The sequence below is a fragment of the Delphinus delphis genome, chromosome 5, assembly GCF_949987515.2.
Source record: "Delphinus delphis chromosome 5, mDelDel1.2, whole genome shotgun sequence".
NCBI lineage: Eukaryota > Metazoa > Chordata > Mammalia > Artiodactyla > Delphinidae > Delphinus > Delphinus delphis.
Window position 1 is genome coordinate 117,401,663 of NC_082687.1, and position 19,490 is coordinate 117,421,152.

A 19,490-nucleotide genomic window follows, 5' to 3' on the forward strand; every position below is an offset into this window, starting at 1 on the left:
CTTTTCAAAATAACTTAAAGCAAATACCCTTAAGTTTTTCCTCAAGAGTAACGTATAAAGTAGGTTTATAAAATTTTCAACTACTTTTATATTGAAATTAGCAATACTTATGTCATATGTTTGTAAATTAAACAGTTAAATTTAGCAAGAGTACTTCTGGAAATCTTCTCAAATAGCACTAGTGTTTTTGAAAATATATAAGTAAAGCAACTGTATAATATTAAATCTTATTTAAAAGTAAGTTGAATGTCAGTCACTGATGAGCTTAGACTTATCAGGACGTTCTTCCTGAACACAATGAGAAAAGGTATTGATAAACATAATAAACTAACATTGAAGGGAACCAAATACACAATTAGAATGCACAGAATTCTGAAGTGAAGCATTGTAATAGAGTTCTCAAATAGCTTTACAATTTTAAGTTCTCGAATACAACATTAAGCACATGGGGGAAAAAGAAGCTTTAGAATCAGACAGACCTGGGTTCAACCTGCAGGCTCCTTTCATTTCTGCCCATTTTACTACTGTGTTGGGAAGGAAAATAAATCTCTTTGAGTCTCAGTTTTCTCCATCTGTAAAATAAGGAAAATAAATCTCACTGCACATGGTCATTGTGAGAATTAAATGTGAAAATGTAAGTATAGTCACTAACATATAATAAAGTATTCAGTTAAAATTAATCCTTTCCCTACCCACCTTTATATTCTTAATACTCAACAGACTATATACATATTCTTTTAGCTCCAACCACTATATTGCAACCTCTTGCTTTCTAATGTTTGGAATGGTAGGGTTTTTTTTTTTTTTTTTTTTTTTTTTTTTGCGGTACACGGGCCTCTCACTGTTGTAGCCTCTCCCGTTGCGGAACACAGGCTCCGGACGCGCAGGCTCAGCGGCCATGGCTCACGGGCCTAGCCGCTTTGCGGCATGTGGGATCTTCTCGGACCAGGGCACGAGCCCGTGTCCCCTGCATCGGCAGGCGGACTCTCAACCACTGTGCCACCAGGCAAGCCCGGGTTTTTTTTTTAAATAGGAAACAGAAGACATATAGAAAAGTTTATGTTGATTCAATCTGGTACTCCCATTACTAAGTTAAAATGTTTATTATTAATCATTATCATAAACTATGAAATTGCAAAAGGAATAGAAAAATTCATCTCTACCCTCAAGGAATCATACATAGGGAGACAGGACAAATGTCCACACTATATTTGTAGTCTCATTTTCTCTCTGCATATATAATTCAATATCATATGTACATTTTATTTACCATCAGGAATCTATCTATTAATATCTATCTATCTATCGATGTATGTATATATATAAAGAGAGAGAGAAATTTTGAAAATACAAATTCATATAGCTATTTAAAGCTAAATATTCAATTATTAAATATTTGGATATGTCTGTGTAATATAGACTAAGAAAAGGGAGAGTTTGGAGGTTATCAGATAGCTTGTGATTAAGCAAGAGTAATGGATCCTTCCTTCTTGGTCGATGAGTTGAAAAGTATAACAAATTCAGGGGGCAAATTATAGCTTATCCCAATTTAGCAAAAATTTTTATTGATTAACCTACTATGTCTCCACAAGCCAACTTATCTCAAATATGAATTAATAAGTCTTACGATGCCACAATATTGTAGGAATGAAGTTCCTTTGAATTTAAATAAGTTATATTAAAAATATATTTAAAAATCAAACAAAAATGTTGGCATATAGCATTGTTGAATTGTATTATTTCTCAGAGGTTAAACTATGTGGATTCTTTCTTGTAAATAATTCAGCGTATCAAAAAAAGAAAAAAGTTATTAGTTAATTCTGTCTATTAAAAAATCTGAAAACCTGGAATGTTCAAAAATGTGAAAAGATTAGACCATTTATAGTTCCTCAAGTCAATAGATTATTATTAGATTATTACAAAACCCTTAAAATGATCATGAACATGATGTAGAAGCTTTCAAAAGTATTTCAAACAAAATTGATTTGCAATAAAATACAAGATTCCATGTGCACTAGAATTATAGTTATGTGATCATTATGCTTATAGGTGAAGAAAAATGGGAAAAATTGTGTTTTGGTAGTGGGATTTGAATACGTTTTTAAAAATACAGAATTTGAAATTTTCCAATTTCTATATGGTTGACTCTGATCAATTTTAGGAAAGGAATAGGAAATAAAATGTGGTAGTCATGGTAATGGAGTTATGTATACTATACAAAGAAAAGACATGGTAAAAGGTAACTCTGCTTTCCTGGGAAAGTCAGGAGTGAATAAACAGAAGTGATAACCTCAAGCTAAGGCTTAAAATAGCAATTTGTAGGTGACAAGAGTTAGAGAGAGTGTTCCAGGCACAGGGAACAAATGGAACAAATAGGGAGGCATAACGGGATACAAGTTTCAAGTAGATCCACAGTTCTGGAACATAAAATGTGAGAGGAGAAGGCAGGAGATGAGGCTGGCTGGACAGCTAGGTAGGGCCATTTGTGTCATACTGAATAGTTTTCTTTTTTTGGCCACACTGCATGGCTTGTGGGATCTTAGTTCCCTGACCAGGGATTGAACACAGGCCATGGCAGTGAAAGTGCTAACCATTGGACCACCAAGGAATTCCCTTGCTGAGTAGTTTTGACTTTTGTCCTGGGGAGCCATAATAGAACCTGGAGTAAGGGAAGTGAGTGACCTGATAAAGTTTTCCACTTAAAAAGGTCACTCAGGCAGCAACAGGGAGGTGCCTGGACGAAGGGTTGAGAGATAAAGGATAAGTATGAAGGCTACTGTGAAAACCCAGGCAAGAGATGTGCAGGGCCTGAACCAGGTAGGGAAAAATGGAAATGAGGAGGAAAGAGGTAATTTGCTAGAACAAGATCTCCCAATGTTCTGTTTGCAAATCACCTGCATACAATTTGTAAGCAATATCTGAAACTTCCTGTCTTTGGAGGGAAGACTCCATTATCAACATTTTAAGTCGGTGCCCAAGGTGATTCAGAAACACAAAGTTGAGGGCCCCTATTTTAGAAATCCTCAAATATAGTTGGTAATACTTATTGATTTGTTGTGGGAATGAGGAATTGTTTAGGACAGTGCTTCTGTCTTGGACATCTGAGGGTAGTAATAACATTTGCTAAGATGACCAATATACAAAAAGAAGCAGCATGTATTGGAAAACGGATACATGTAGGTCTAGATAGGTTATAAAGAGTGCCAGGAGAGTATTAATTTGGACAAATATAATAGGTGGTTGAATAGAAGGGCCTGGAGATCAAAAACAAACCTTGGAATTGTCAATATGTAGGTCACAGTTAAAGCCAAGAATATAAATGAAATTTTCTAGGCAGAGTGTATAGTCTAAGAAAAGAGCTTTGGGTAACACCAACATTTAAGCGGCAAGCGGAGAGAAGCAGCTTACCAAAGAGACTACCATTTGATACCGGAGACAATCAGAAGAAAATTAAATTACTGCAAAAAATAACTGTCTACTGGTGAAATTATCAAGAGTTTTTGGAAAAGAAAAAGTAATTTTTAGTGTAAAGAAAGGATAGGCATGGTTTGACAGAAGAAAACTGAAAACATTTTAGAGAAGGAAAAGAGCATCAGGGAAACCCCAAAGTAGGAGTGATCACATGGTAGAGGTTTTGACATGGTGGAAGAGAGAATTATATGAAAGACATAACTAGGTGGTATGGTAGTATAGCTGGAGAGTAAACAGCTGTGCCTTTGAAGACTTGAAGAATGTCACTTAATGCATGTGAAAATGGTTTCACGTTTATGCCAGGAATTTGTGTGACTTTTAAATGGTAATTACAGAAAATTTCTAGCTCATGTGAAAATAAATTGAGGAGGTGAGACTGGAAGAAGAAAAGTTAGAAATCCTCAGGAACAAAGTAAACAAGGGATGGACACATCAGGGAATAAGAAGGGCCTGATTAAGACAGTGGAAACAAATTGCTTCACCATTTTGAAGCTTGAACATTTTACAGACCACTCAGAAATTTAGGATAGTCAACACCTGAACGTTACTTCTAAAGAATCAGCTCCAGAGGAGGGAGATTTTGTCTTCATTGATATTTCCCCAGAACCTAGACCACAGTAGACACTCAATTTACATTTCTAAATTAATCCATTAAGTGTGGTATATAAGGCCTAGTATAAATTAATATAAGGGGCACAATTTTTAAAAAATTAAGTTAATAGTTTCACTGAACAAATACATACTAAGATAGTCAAGGAAAAAATTAACTATGATTTGGTAAAATTAAACACTAAGTGGTTTCTTTTGAAAATTCCATGAATTAAAAGGGGTTTAAAAATGTCTCACACTTTCAGACTACTCTTTTCTGAGAGATCATAAAAAGAATGCACTCTTCATAAATTTACCCCTGCATGAAAAATTAAACATGGGAAAATGTTAGGTGGAGTTTAGTAACTCTTAGGCACTCTGTGTTTACTTATTCTTGCAATATTTTTCCAAAGGATATTCTGGACCACTGAAGGAAATTCCTCCTGAAAGATTCAACACCACAGCTGTCCCTAAGTACTACCAGTCACCCTGGGAACAGGCCATTAGCAATGATCCGGAGCTTTTAGAGGCTTTATACCCTAAACTTTTCAAGCCTGAAGGAAAGGCAGAACTGCCTGATTACAGGAGCTTTAACAGGTAATTCAATTATCCTGGGTGACACTTCAGCATGCAATACCAAGGCTTTTATATCATGGTATGGAGAACTGAATCTTCTGGTAGAAAAAAATTTTTTAAAGACTCTAAATAGCAAAGACTCATTTTTGCAATATTATTAATATGTCAAACCTTAGTCCCTTTTTAGTGTAACAATGAATGCTATAATACAGAAACAATCACTAAGATCATCTCCCACATTTTAAAATGTTATTTTAATAATACTAATTTCTAATTTGAAGGTTGATATTAGTTTATGTGTTGCTCCAAATGACAATGCTGTTCAAGAATTTCAGAAATAATTTGCATGCAGGACTGTGAGAATTACCATCTAACTCTAGGTTCCAATTTATATTTGCGTAGGCTTTAAGCCAGATTAAAGGTAATTTAGGGCCAAGACTCCAGCACATATACACACCAATACTTATGCTACCCAAAATACTGCCAAATAATATCTGCATTATAGTTTACACAATGGACATTTATTTTTCCCTGTTATCCATTTTTTATAATTTTCATCTATTTTTAATGGTCTCATAATCCATTCTTTGACCACTAGATTTTCATTTTAGAGCAAAATATCTCCAGTATCCTGCCTCACACCCACTCAATTTATAGGCCGCTTAGTGATTATTCACTTAAAAATTAATAAATTAAGGAGTACATTTTTGATTTACAAAAGAATGCCACAAAGTCTGCATTTAAATAGTGACCTTCCTTAGTACTTTTCAAATTATTGTACTAGTAACAATTTAGTTTTCACATATTGCTATAGTAATAGTATGAGTACTACATCTATTATTAGTAATACATTAGTAATACATCTACTAGTATTACACCTAGTACTACTAGCATTATTAGTAATGCTAATAGTATTAGTACTACATCTATTGCATAAATGAGGTATATCATAGAATTTAAGGAGGGTTTGAGGTGTGGCAAAGAAAAGATGTTGAAAGCCCATTCTAATCAATGATATAATTTTTTTCAAAAATGAGAATGTAGAAAATTATAAAAGTAAAACACTAGGAAGAAATGGAAACTAATGGAATACTTGAGGCTTGTTTTTGAGATTAGTGCTTTAGAGATGCCATATGACTTCTGTATACCTTGTGGCTTCAGTACCCCATACCTGCTGAGCAGCTTGCTTCCAGTTCTACAAACACACTATAGTATCTGGGTTGGTTATAAAGAGATGCCTATTGATTGTATAAAGACCAAGTGAGTGCTATAACAATGAACACAATACTATATAATTAGGAAATGTAGCTCCCTGTGTTAAATCAAGGCTTTTGTAAATGTAACACTGTGTGTGTGTGTGAAAGAGAGAGAAGGAGGGGGGGAGAGAACTTAACTTGCTAGTAGTTCTCCTTTACCTGAGAAAATTTTATTTTAATATATCTATTTTTTTCTTTTTGTAAAAACAAATGAGAACAGAGACAGGGAGAGGAAGGGGGAGGAAATAAGTAGTTTCCAAATATTCTCAAAGTCTTTTGCAAAGAGTAAAATAATGCTCTTTGGTAGCCCCATATTATTATACATAATTACTAGATATTGTTAATAAAGCATGTAAGAGTGAGATACAGTCTTACAGCCTTCAGCAGTGGTAATGACTAGTTGAGAATGGGCTCCCAAGTCTAATCATAATCTCAAAATAGCCCATAGTTTAATACAACTTTGTATTCTTATACTCATTTTGAGATATTTAAATATTTATGTTATATTTAAATAACACTATATTAAACCTATGTAACATGTGAGGAAAAGTAAACTAGGAGCAAGGAGGTTTCCAGCTCTGCTTCAAAAAGCTGTATGACTTTGGGTATGTCACTTAACCTTTCCTTGTATTAATTGCATCATCTGTAAATACATTGTATGATTATATGATTAAGTACCTTTAAATATATTACATGCGTTATCTATTTAGTAGAGCAATTTATTTTAACTTCTATACAACCATTTTACATAATTTTTTACCTTATAGAATAATCAGTAATTATTATGGATGTTTTATATGTCCAGCACTATTAATTTTTACAAATGCAAACCAATTATTGATCAATTGAAATAAACAACAACAAACAACAAAGCAACAAAACAGATTCATATATTAACTGAATCTGAGTAAAACAAGCTTGTTAGTCACTACATAGACGATAAAGTGTAAAAATCATTTTAAGTCAGATCTATGTTTGAAGAAATTATGTTACGGGAATCACAGAGATGCACAGTGATCTTTTAGTAGAATATTCCAAATCTTTCAGTGGAATTTTTTGCTTCACTAACTAAAACTTGAAACTATTTTCAGAGATCTTAAAAATCTTACAAATAGTCTCTCACTTTGAATGCTTAACATCTCTGTTAAAAGATTTTCTTTACTTTGTGTCCGAGGGCAATAAAAATTTAAACAGGATATAGTCTCAATGGTGCCAAAGAAAAGAAAACTGCTTTTCAAAGAGCAACCTTTCACTGGATAAGCGGTAGGAGGTAGGAGATGGGTGATGAACAGAAGGGAATGTTTTCATTTACAGAAGAAAATGACCCACCAATTGGGTGGGAAAAACAAAACAGAACTGGATAAAAAGGGAAAAGCTAATGCACTAAATGCCAAACCCAAATATTGGATTTCAGTGGCACGGGAACATTTCTTTTTTCATTTAATTCAGAAAACAAATAAATACATAAGTAAAGGTGATTACTGGAATTAATAAATACAAGATTAATTGACCAAATTCAGCCTAAATCTAGAAATGCTCAACTCCAGCCTCTTGTATCCAATGGATATCTATACTCTTAAACTCCCGCAAATGAATGTATGTCTTGTGCAATTGCTGGAGGCCCCACAATTAAAAAGACCACGGCTGGTTTAATGTTTTGTTTTAATGTTTGAAATTCTTAACAATTTTTTAACAAAGGGGCTCGAGTTTTCATTTTGCACTGTGCCCTACAAAATTATGTGGCGGGTCCTGATCCCAGGTTCTAAACTTTACCCTAAGCTCCTCTGTATTCAGGAAATTTTTCCCTTAAAGTAACTACATTGGTCCATATGTGTTTTTTTCCCCCCTCAGGTTTTACTCTTCTCTTGTCTGTGAGTTCATTGAGGTTAAGACCTACTACAATCTTTGAATTCCTAGCATATAGCAGAGTGTCTAGATATAATAAGCAATCAATAATTCGTTAGATGAATAAATGAATGAATCAACGAACAAACTATTGCTTTACAGTGGTAAATTTCTAAAATGACAAAATGTTGTCTTGGACATCTTGGACATCCAAGAATAAGTTTTACTTATGTACTGAGTCAAATTTGAGTCATAAAGACTCTTCAGTTCACTAAATCATGTAACAAAATGTGGGACATTAATCACCTAGTTACATCACGAATGTGATAGCAACCTGGTTTGACACCATTTAGACACAGACAAGTGGTTGAGATTCCTAAATATACTGGGAATATTCAGTCAGTGATCTGTTTTTATCCATATCTTCCACAGCAATTTGGGGAAAATATTACAAGGTCAGTTATCTGGAGAACAGATGCAATAGAAAGTAAAACATACTGTTCTTCAGAAGGGAGCAAAACACTGGAAGACAAGAAAATTATGGGCCAATAAGACATGAGATTCTATACTATATGACACAGTTACATCTGCTACAGCCATTGTTGAGGTCACCTATCCACTCTGTGGACACTGAAGATCTTATCTGGCTTTCCCTCTTCTTCCCCAGTACTATTCCTGTCATCACTTTTTGGTGGCTTAAGTATCCACGTAAATAACCCACTGAACTCTCGGCCCTTTCATGTCCTTCACTGTCTTGCTTTTAAGGATCCGTCTCTCAATCCCACCTTAGTCACTCTTGGCTTTTCTTAAAGTTTACCACTACCAATACCTATTATTACCTTCAAAATCTCAATTTCAAGCATCCCACTCTCTATCACATTTTATCTTTATTTTTCATTTATTCTTTATTTCAATAATGTTTCAATTCCACACATCAAAGCCATCTCACTTTTCAAAGTCTATCAATCATTTTCTCCTTACTTTATCAGACTCCATGGTCCCTCACTATTATCACCCAGAAATTAAGATATTCAAGAAAGATCATAGGTGATTGAGCTTTGAAGAAAATCAGATCTCTTCCAGGCTTTAAAATAGTCTCTTCAGTACTGGAAAATCTATATAGTCTTGCCAATTCCATTGTCCAAACGTTTATAAGAATCTTCTAGGTACAATACATCATACAAGTACATATATTGGGTAAGTTACAAAGATACATCAGAGAGAATTCCGGTCCTCTTGGAGTGCAGGCTGGTAAGAAATACAACAGTCAGACCAGTGGATATAATGAAAGATGGAAAATAGGGTTACAGGGGAGGTTAAAATAGAGACCATGGAAACTTAGGGGAGAAAGAGCTTATTTCTGGCTGTGGAAGATCAGGGAAAGCTTCAAGAAGAAAGTTAAATTAGTAAATACTTAAATTACTTATATAACATACTTAGAACTTAAAGAACTTAAAGGGGATTTAGAAATGTAGTAATAAGGGTCAGAGCACTCCAGGCAGAGAAAAATGAATATCTGTAAAGGCAATGAGGTTGGAAAGCATCAGGAAAAGAGCAAGCAGTGTATCAGTTTGACTGGAACAAATAGTATATGAAAGTGAACAGGGAAAAACCAGCATGGACCCTTCCATTGGAATGTCAAGGTAATTTTTTCCACATGTACACCAACCCTGTTCCTCTTTGTCTTCTATCAGCCAGTTGCTGAAACTCTAAACCTAGGAGTAATTCTTGATTTCTACATTTCTCTCACAATTTTTATCCAATTTGTCAGCAAATCCTGTTGACTCCACCCATAGAACACATCTTGAAACCACCCACTTCTTCAAGGAAAACACCTGAAATACAAGCTGCCATAATTTCTCACTTGAATTGCTACAATATCTTCCCTTCTTCCATTCTTGTCCACCTATAATTGTTCACATAGTAACAGCTGCCAGAGTGATCTTTATAAAAATTTAATCAGATTATACTTATCACTCCCCTGTTTAACACCTTATGATGGCTCCCTTTCACACTTAGAATGAAATCCATATTCCTTATTGGACAAAGTTCCACACAATCTACCTCTCTGTCCTCTCTCCTTTCTGCCATCCCCCTCACCTGTCTAACAAGATAGGCCTTCTTTCTTTTCCTGAAAAGATCAACATTATTTCTGCTTTAGATTCTTTGCATTAGCTGCTGTCTCTACCTGAAATGCTGAAGTGTTTCAGGCATACGGTCCATAGCTAACTTTTGACCTTCAGATGGCAGTTTAAATGTCACCTCTTCAGAGATGTCTTCTCTACCTATCTAGTCATTCAGTTGTGCCCTATTATATCATCCTATTTTAATCTTCTCATAGCTCTTTTCATTATTGGATATTTGTCTATATGTTTATGTTTTTTAAAATTTATTAGTTTTTTATTGACATACAGTTGACTTACATATGTTTTTTTTCATCTGTAATCCACTGTTGTTTTTTTTAATTTCTATTTTTTTAAACATCTTTATTGGAGTACAATTGCTTTACAATGGTGTGTTAGTTTCTGCTTTATAACAAAGTGAATCAGCTATACATATACATATATGCCCATATCTCCTCCCTCTTGCATCTCCCTCCCACCCTCCCTATCCCACCCCTCTAGGTGGTCACAAAGCACCGAGCTGATCTCCCTGTGCTATGTGGTTGCTTCCTACTAGCTATCTATTTTACATTTGGTAGTGTATATATGTCCATGCCACTCTTTCACTTTGTCCCAGCTTACCCTTCCCCCTCCCCGTGTTCTCAAGTCCATTCTCTACATCTGCATCTTTATTCCAGTTCTGCCCCTAGGTTCTTCATGACCTGTTTTTTTTTTTTTTTAGATTCCATAAATATGTGTTAGCATACAGTATTTGTTTTTCTCTTTCTGACTTACTTCACTCTGTATGACTCTGTTTATGTTTTTTAATTGTCTGTCTCCTTCGCTAGAATATAAAAGCTTAGACTTTGACTACATTGTTCACTGGTATACCCCCAGCACTTAGAACTGTGCCTGGCACTGAGTGAATGAATAATTAATGGCTAAATCAAACGAAGCTAGAATGTTACATGGGACCTTGGATGCCAAGGTAAGGAAGGTGGACTGTATTCAGATGAGTAGAAGGATTCTGAGGTTTTTGAGATAGAGGTGGAAAGATGCAAAGATATACCTCTTGCCTTAAAAGAGCTTATAATTCACAGATGACCCAAACAAAATCGTATTCTGAAAAAGAGAAGCTAACAATACAAAGTACCATATTATAAGCACCTAATGACTCACATGAGACAATCAACGTGACAGGAATTTGGTTAAGAAAGGGAGTGAGGGCTGGTGGAGAGGAGGCACAGAGGAAATATCTTAAGCAAGTATAACATTGTCAGCAAAGGCACAAAGGCAAGAAATGTTGTGATGTCCAGGGAACAGATTAGTTCAGTCCAAAACTAAGAGTACGTACGTAAGGACTTTACACCAATTTATTATCAAATATCTGTTTTATCATAAAGGCATGGTCTTTGAATGGAAATGCTTGCGTCAGAGGTCAAAAACTGAAACCCTACTAAGAATATAACACAACAACATGCCCATAAGACCATGCATTAAATTGTTTTCTATTTTCTGTCAAATAAATTTGAATATTAATTAATTTATTCTTTTTCTTTTCATTTCTCACAGAGTTGCCACCCCATTTGGAGGTTTTGAAAAAGCATCAAAAATGGTTAAATTTAAGGTTCCAGATTTTGACCTACTACTTCTAACAGATCCCAGATTCATGGCCTTTGCCAATCCTCTTTCTGGAAGACGGTCCTTTAATAGGACTCCTAAGGGATGGATATCTGAGAATATTCCTATAGTGGTAACAACTGAACCTACAGAGGATACCACCATACCGGAATCAGAAGACCTATGAAAAGAAAGTTGTATGTGACACAAAAACCTGTAAACGTCAATGTTGCTGTTTTATTATTCTACTTACTTGCAAAGCCACTTACACTCTTCATTAGTAGCAATAATTTAATAGCAATTTAGCAATTTTCCTTTTATGACATTTAATTTCAATCTCAGATCAAAATCTAATAAATAATTAAAAATCTTATTTTAAAACCTTTTAAGTCACTCGTCTTTATTCATAATCTTGTTTTCACCTGGTCTAAGCAATCCAGCCTTTTCAATGAGAAAGCCCAGAAAAGTTACTGACAACAAAGGGTTTCATCTTTTTTGCCTTTAATATAAGCTATTACTGAATAAGTTTTTCAAATGGATCTAGAATCAAAATATAGTGCAAGATATTTAGATTAATTCAGAGTTTTATTTAAGGGATGAAAGCTATGGAAGTTGATATACAAACATTATTGATGGAGAAAAGGGTTGGGTTCTTCTTTTCTGACAAGCTTCCATGATAAAATAACTTGTCTAGATGAAGTCTTTTCATTAGTCATTCTTAGAATTTCTAAAGTGCTTTGTATTTTTCAACGTGCTTTGAATCATTAGGTAATTGTTCCAGATGGCATTCGCCAGAGTTCAACTGGGTTATTATTTTTGTTTAGTATTAAGTCAAGGAGACTGAGAGACAATGACTCAAAGAACGTCATACTATTGCAGTTTTCATGATCAAGGTATACTTGGAATTCAAGTTCCACAATGTTGTATGTTGATTAGGTTCAACTTTATGTATGCATTTTTAGAAGAGTAATAACAAAATACATGCTAGTATACATAGAAATAAATATATGTATACGACGGGGGGAAAAGAGAGTGTGTAATTTGAATTGGCAGCTTTCTTTGCTGAATCTTTAAATTCTGCTCAAATCCTTAAGCACGAGGGAGTATATGCCTAAAACACAAATAAAAACAAGAAATGGAAGAACACAAAAGCATTTGAGAGCAATATAGCACACATCTATCATGAAATATATTAATATATTTGTATAAAAGACTCAAACTAATATAAAGTTATAGATATATCTTAAAATATGGTTGAAGAAATATATGCCATGGAACTGGTAAGACATAAATATCAATTCTTCCCATTTCAATTCAGTTAAAAGTTCTGTGATAGATGTTTATACCACAGAAGAAATGTCTTATCCATAGAAAACTATCTACCACATTAAGTTTAGGAGACTGGAAGAAGGAAAGTATATAACAGAGTAATGAAAATGCTGTGTAGCAACATCACATATTTACAAAAGAATCTGCATGTAATGTTGAAATTGGTGGTTGTTTTGATCATCTTCTAGTCTTTACAAATTTGCTTATGAAAAACGCAGTGCCTAGAAAGGAACAGTATCTTACTTATGCATATTATCACTGTAGAGAATTTGTATAATCTAAAGTATATCTTTAAGATATCTTAGTTTTGGGGGAAGCGGGGGTGGCGGGGGTGGTGGTAGTGGTATGAATTGGGAGATTGGGATTGACATGTATACACCAATATGTATAAAATTGATAACTAATAAGAACATGCTGTATAAAAAAATAAAATAAAATTCAAATATTAAAAACAAACAAAAAAACAAAAAAAAGATACCTTGAGCTTCCCTGGTGGCGCAGTGGTTGAGAATCTGCCTGCCAATGCAGGGGACACGGGTTCTATCCCTGGTCTGGGAAGATCCCACATGCTGAGGAGCAACTAAGCCCATGCGCCACAACAACTGAAGCCCGCGCGCCTAGAGCCTGCGTACCACAATGAAGAGTAGCCCCCGCTTGCCGCAACTAGAGAAAGCCTGCGTGCAGCAACAAAGACCCAAAGCAGCCACAAATAAATAAATAAAGTTATATTAAAAAAAAGATATATTAGTTTTATTTGTTTTGGTATTTACCTGTTTTAAAATAACAATGTTGGCATCTACGATAACTCTAGATATGAGGGTCCCATCGTGCCATTTTTTTTTTTTTTGCAGTACGCGGGCCTCTCACTGTTGTGGCCTCTCCCGTTGCGGAGCACAGGCTCCGGACGCGCAGGCTCAGTGGCCATGGCCTACGCGCCCAGCCGCTCCGCGGCATGTGGGATCTTCCCGGACCAGGGCACGAACCCGCGTCCCCTGCATCGGCAGGCGGACTCTCAACCACTGTGCCACCAGGGAAGCCCCCCCATCGTGCCATTTTTTTGTTCATTTTAATCTTTTAATAAATAAAAAATGAGTCATATTCTATTATGCATTTTGATGAAATGGTTTAGTTCTTTATTAGCAATTTGAAATGTTACTACTTTTCATTAAACTGAAATTTTATTGCATTATTTTAACTATCTCCAAATAGTTAAACTCTATGCTCAGTGTCACCACTCTGTCAACCACCAAAAAGGGGCCAGCAATTAAATATGTTAGTTATAGAACAGTATTCTCCACATCATAAAGGAGAATTTTAAAAGGGGAAATCTTAAGGTTTTTTTTTTTAAGATTGGTTAGAAAATGATGGAATAGCCGTCTGCTCACTATCATATTTCTTCCTTTCCTGGAAGTATCTATTAATTCTAATTCAGTTGTCTGACACCTTTAGAAATGCCAAATTTCACAATCTGGTTGCTACACAATTAGAATTTGAAAGGAATTTTGGATGGGTTTTCCACTGACCTAAAAAGCAGCTAAATCTTTCAAAGTCTGAAGAAATATGATAGGCTTTTTAGAACAGCAGAAAGACTGTGGCATTTTTTCCACCCACATTTGTATAATGAAAAATGAAATAAAGGAGAAAGAAAATTAAAAGAAAGAGTAAATGAATGAAAATAATATTTGCTGATGGACTACTAAATGCCAAGCACTATACTCACTGGTTTATAAAGGCTATTTAATGTGTATTATTTTATTTTATTTTACTTTTTGGCTGTGCTGCATGGCTTGTGTGATCTTAATTACCCAACTAGGGATAGAACCCAGGCCACCACAGTGAAAGCACTGAGTCCTAACCACTGGACCACCAGGGAATTCCCTATATTTTAAATATTATTTTATTTTCATGATCATCCTGTGAGAAATGTATTATAATCTCCATCTTATATAAGAAAATTGAGCCTCAGAGAACTAAGGTGACTAGCTTAATTCTAGCTCTAAAGTAGAAGAAATAGGTGAGTCTGGCTCTAAAATATATGCTCTAAGAACTCATGGTTCATAACTTCTCTTTCAGAATAATTTCAGCCTTAAACTATTTTATTATGTCTAGACAAATAATAAAAAATCTCCATTATATTAATTTTGGGAAAATATAGCTATAAATTGAGTAATTTTAGAGTCACCCTCTAAAGTCATTCAGGCACTCATAATCATAAAAAGTTGAACTTTCAGACTTTCAAACAAGCAATGTGCATGTTTAATTATGAAATCAGAGAAACACAAAAGCATACTCTGATTAAACCTGCTTGTTTCTGCTCAGCATTGTGCACACTTCTGATCGATGTAAACTTTTTTTTTTTCTTTCCCCTGTAAGGGGCAAAGGGAGAAAGAAGAAGAAATAAAGAGGACAGAAATGCACAACACTAACCATAAGGCTGAACGAAATCATCTAGTGTGATAACACTCCAAAAACATTCCTTTAAATGAAAATGTTTTCAACTTTTCAAAACTTTAGAAGAATTTCCAGTATACTGTTCAACAGACTGACTTCTGGGTCATAAAATTTTATCTCCTATTTTATTTTGCCAATTTCTTGATGATCAGCTGGCCAATTGTTTTCTGGATAACACTAGGTCTGCATTAACAACTACAGCAATAGTTAGATCATTCTTGGCTTTTTTTTTTTTAATATTTATGTATTTATTTGGCTGCATCAGGTCTTAGTTGTGGTACGCGGATCTTAGTTGCAGCATACGGGATCTTTTAGTTGCAGCATGCGGGATCTAGTTCCCTGACCAGAGATCAAACCCAGGCCCCCTTGCCTTGGGAGTGAGGAGTCTTAGCCACTGGACCACCAGGGAAGTCCTCATTCTTGGCTTTTAACTCTCCACTCCCTTCAATTTTCTCAAGGCTGGTATTTTCCATTTCTTAACTCAATATTTGAAAGGACTAGATAACTTAAAATAACTAATTATCAGTTATTACAAAATCAAGGCAAATACGGACAATAATTTTTAGTCAAAATGACAATTTATCCACTTAAAATTTTACATTTTCTAAGTAGACCAATTTATAAATGTTTTAGCAGCGTGGAAATGGAGGGAGCCAATTATTCTCACAAAGGCTAAAGTGGAGCAGAATGTCCAGTCATGAGTGTGAAAAGAACATCCTGAACTTTCCAACTCAGGGCACAGCTGTACCAGCCGACTTATTAATTCTGGAATTTCCTCACTCTGCTGCTTATGCAAGATAAAACTTACATGACATCATTGCAGTTTCCCAGCCACAACTGCTTTTTATTAAGCTTAGGAAAGTATTGCTCTGAATGCCCCTTTTCTTATGAAAAATACTTTCAACCTCCACATGCTCTATTCTGTAGGAAGAAGGGCAGTTCACTTTCTATGAAAGGTGGAAGAGTGCCAGGCTTTTGCCAAAAGAACAAGCAAGGGGAATCTATTCCAAACTAACTGATCAAAGCACTTCACAAATATATCAAAGGATTTTTAGAAAATTATAATGCTTAAAAAAGTTAAACTTTTCAGAACTAAGAAAAAAGTAAAATTGTGTAAGAATTTCAATGGCTTACACATTGAAGTATTATTAGATAAATAAAAGGGTACGTCCCTATTTGAATTCCTTAAATAAAAGAACTAGATTTCAACTCAGGATATAAACTTTCTCTGACTTCTCAATATAATGTGATTTCAATAGGAAGATTTGGTACGTATGGGCAAAGAGGGGGGAAAATTATTTCTAAGAGGTTACAATTCAGTTTCAAAAACAATGTGCTTATTATTCTGGATTGTGTAATATTTTGAAGCACATTTCAATGACAACTTAGGCAGTGTAGGAGATGGAGACAGCTCAGGAAACAGAATTGGAAAGAGTCAGAAGGACAAAAGGTAAATTCAATTACTAATTGAAGAATTGGTATAGAAGCTGCAGCACTAGCAAAATAAATCTAAAAGAACAGGGGGAAAAAAGGAAGGCCAGAATGAAGCAGGCCGAAAGGAAATAACTGTGATATTCTATGGTTTCTAGAGCATTTTCCTTACCCCCTTTGAAGAAGTTTTGTTATATGTATATCAATTGTCTAATGTGAATTGTCACCCAAAATAGATAACTCTCATTACATTTTCTTTATCAACACGCACTTATAAATTGCATATTAAAGCGGTTGTATTTAAATGTGCCAGCTATCTGCTAATCTACCACAAATTAGTAACATAATCTCAAGCAATCTACTTCACTCTGGAAGTTTTCTCCAACTATTTATGTGTTTCAAAGGCCACTTCTGCCTAAGACCTTCCCTGACCACCCTTAAGAGAGCACACTTATAACCCCTTATTGTGCTTTTATTTTTCCTTTATAGCCCTTATTACTCCCTAACATAATGTGTTAGTCTGGGTCCTCTGAGGAGTAGATGCCAAGATGTGTTAGTCTGGGTCCTCTGAGGAGTAGATGCCAAGATGGGGTTAAACCTGCAAAAATTTTATTAGGAAAATTGCCCACATGAGAGAAAATGGGGAGAGAGTCAAAGAAAGGCAGGGAGAGAGTCAAAGAAAGGCTGGGAGAGACCCAAGGGACCTCAGATGGAACTGCATGGATATGTTCTAGACTGCCCAGCAGTCTAGGGAAGATTCAGCAAGGCTGTTGGAGGATCTGTGAGCCCAAGTCACCTGTAGGAGAGGTCCGGTGTTTCCCAGAAACGAGTCTGCCTTAGGGTCACTGTCATGGTCCCTCAGTGGCTGGGAGCAGACTGTGGAAGGCAGGCTCAGCAAGAATGCAGTGATGGAGGTCAGAGGGAGTAGAACTGGGGCCCTCAGACAACTACGTTAAGATCCACAAGATGTAGCCGCCACACATAATGTATGTAGCTATTCCTTTATTATTTATCTCTCCCACTCGAATGAATGTTCTCTGAGGGTAGAGACTTTGCTTTTTTATTAACTACTGTATCCTCTGTGCCTGGTATATAGTAAAGAACAATAAAAGTTCATTAAATGTATCTTAATTATGGGGATAATACTAGTATCTATCTTAAAAATTATATATTATACATTATATTACTGAATACATTGTAAATGCTTGATACATGTTAGCTATTATGATTAACAAAATAAAAAATTATCACACAGTAAGAAAGCAAAGGCATTTAGAATGAAGTTAGATTAGAGGTTACACTGGAACTGCTTTGGGATAAATATATTTGACCCTGATTTGGAGCTAATATAAGTTGGCGCAATGAGTATATTAAATACATACATAATCAGAAACACTAATGTGGCCTGACTACTTTTTAGGATAAGCTTGTGCCAGCTCTATTCTCCAGACTCAAAACTGCAATTAAGGGAGACTTTTTAGGATCTTGCTAAAATAGTACTATTTCTTGTGAGCATTCACATATTTTGTAGGTCACTTGAGAATTTTAAAAAATCGATATAGTGGATACTTTCCTTGATCAGTATATACTACCTTTTTAGAAAATACATTATACAATCAGAAAGGAGTTCCTATGGACAGATGGCTACATAATCCTTCTTTTTTTTTTTTTTTAAACTAAAATGGCTTTTCATTTAAATAACTGTTTGGAATATTTCAAATCAGGAAGTATGTTGCCCCAGAATCCTAATGTTTTGGCACAGTTATCTCTAGAGTACAATGAATAAAAACAATCACCCCAAGTCCCCTTCTCTGGTGGGTTTCCATGTTGCTTAAAGAAATTAGGCATCTGGTAGTCATAAGCATGGAAAGGAGGTGATTCCTCTGTGAGCTGATGCTAACATAATGGAAAATTCACTTAAATACAATCAACCTGAAATAACTTTTTCTTTACCAACTTATCTTGAAAAAGCAGGAATACTTTCTAAGCTTAATTTTAAACTCAGTTCCTAATATTTATTTTACCTTACTTCTACCTATGTGAAAAATTGGAGCTAATGAAGTTTCTGTAACACAACTGATTTGCCTCAGGTTCCAGGCCTCTTGTGCAAGGCTGTCTTCTGAGCCATACAGCACTCTAGGCTCAGTTGCTATCTTGGTACATAAAGTCAAACATAAACATGGACCACATTTATTCAAAAAACATTCTTTACTTATGATGCATAGAAAGAGATGTAGATATAATTTATGGTTAATTACAATAAGTTTCCTCACAAACTCATCAAAATCTATTAAAAACACATTAAACTTATCATAATACTATAGACAATGTGCATGGCCCCCCTAAAATCAATATGGTGAAATCCTAACCTCCATGTGATAGTATTAGGAGGTGGGGCCTTTAGGAGGTGATTAAGTGATAAGGGCGTAGTCCTCATGAATAGGATTAGTAAAAGAGACTCCACAAAGCTCCCTTGCCCCTTCCCCCATGTGAGTACACAGAGAGAACATAGCCAAATATGAATCAGGAAGCAGGCTCTCCCCAGACACCAATCTGTCAGTGTCTTGCTCTTGGACTTCCCAGCTTATAGAAATATGGGAAATAAATTTCTGTTGTCTATAAGCCACCCAGTCTATGGTATTCTGTTATAGTAGCCTGAACAGACTAAGACACATAGCAGTGCAGAAAAATTATCATGTTTTTAGATGCATATATGTATAATGTATTAATTAGGGTTAATGATCATAATTATCATAATATATTAGACTATGCATTACTATGTACTAGCCTATGTACAAATCCATACCCTGATGTTTACTTA

The 19,490-nt window shown here is 35.1% G+C and overlaps 1 protein-coding gene across 1 annotated transcript in view; it reads left to right on the forward strand.

Annotated features, from left to right (window-relative positions):
* Positions 1-11,855, forward strand: part of MYOZ2 (myozenin 2) — a 34,316-nt gene extending 22,461 nt beyond the window's left edge. The window contains exons 5-6 of the mRNA XM_060012934.1: positions 4,473-4,656; positions 11,411-11,855. Coding sequence (XP_059868917.1) covers positions 4,473-4,656; positions 11,411-11,645 — 419 coding nt within the window. The 3' untranslated portion in view covers positions 11,646-11,855. The remainder of the gene's footprint in view (positions 1-4,472; positions 4,657-11,410) is intronic.
* Positions 11,856-19,490: the final 7,635 nt, after the last annotated feature.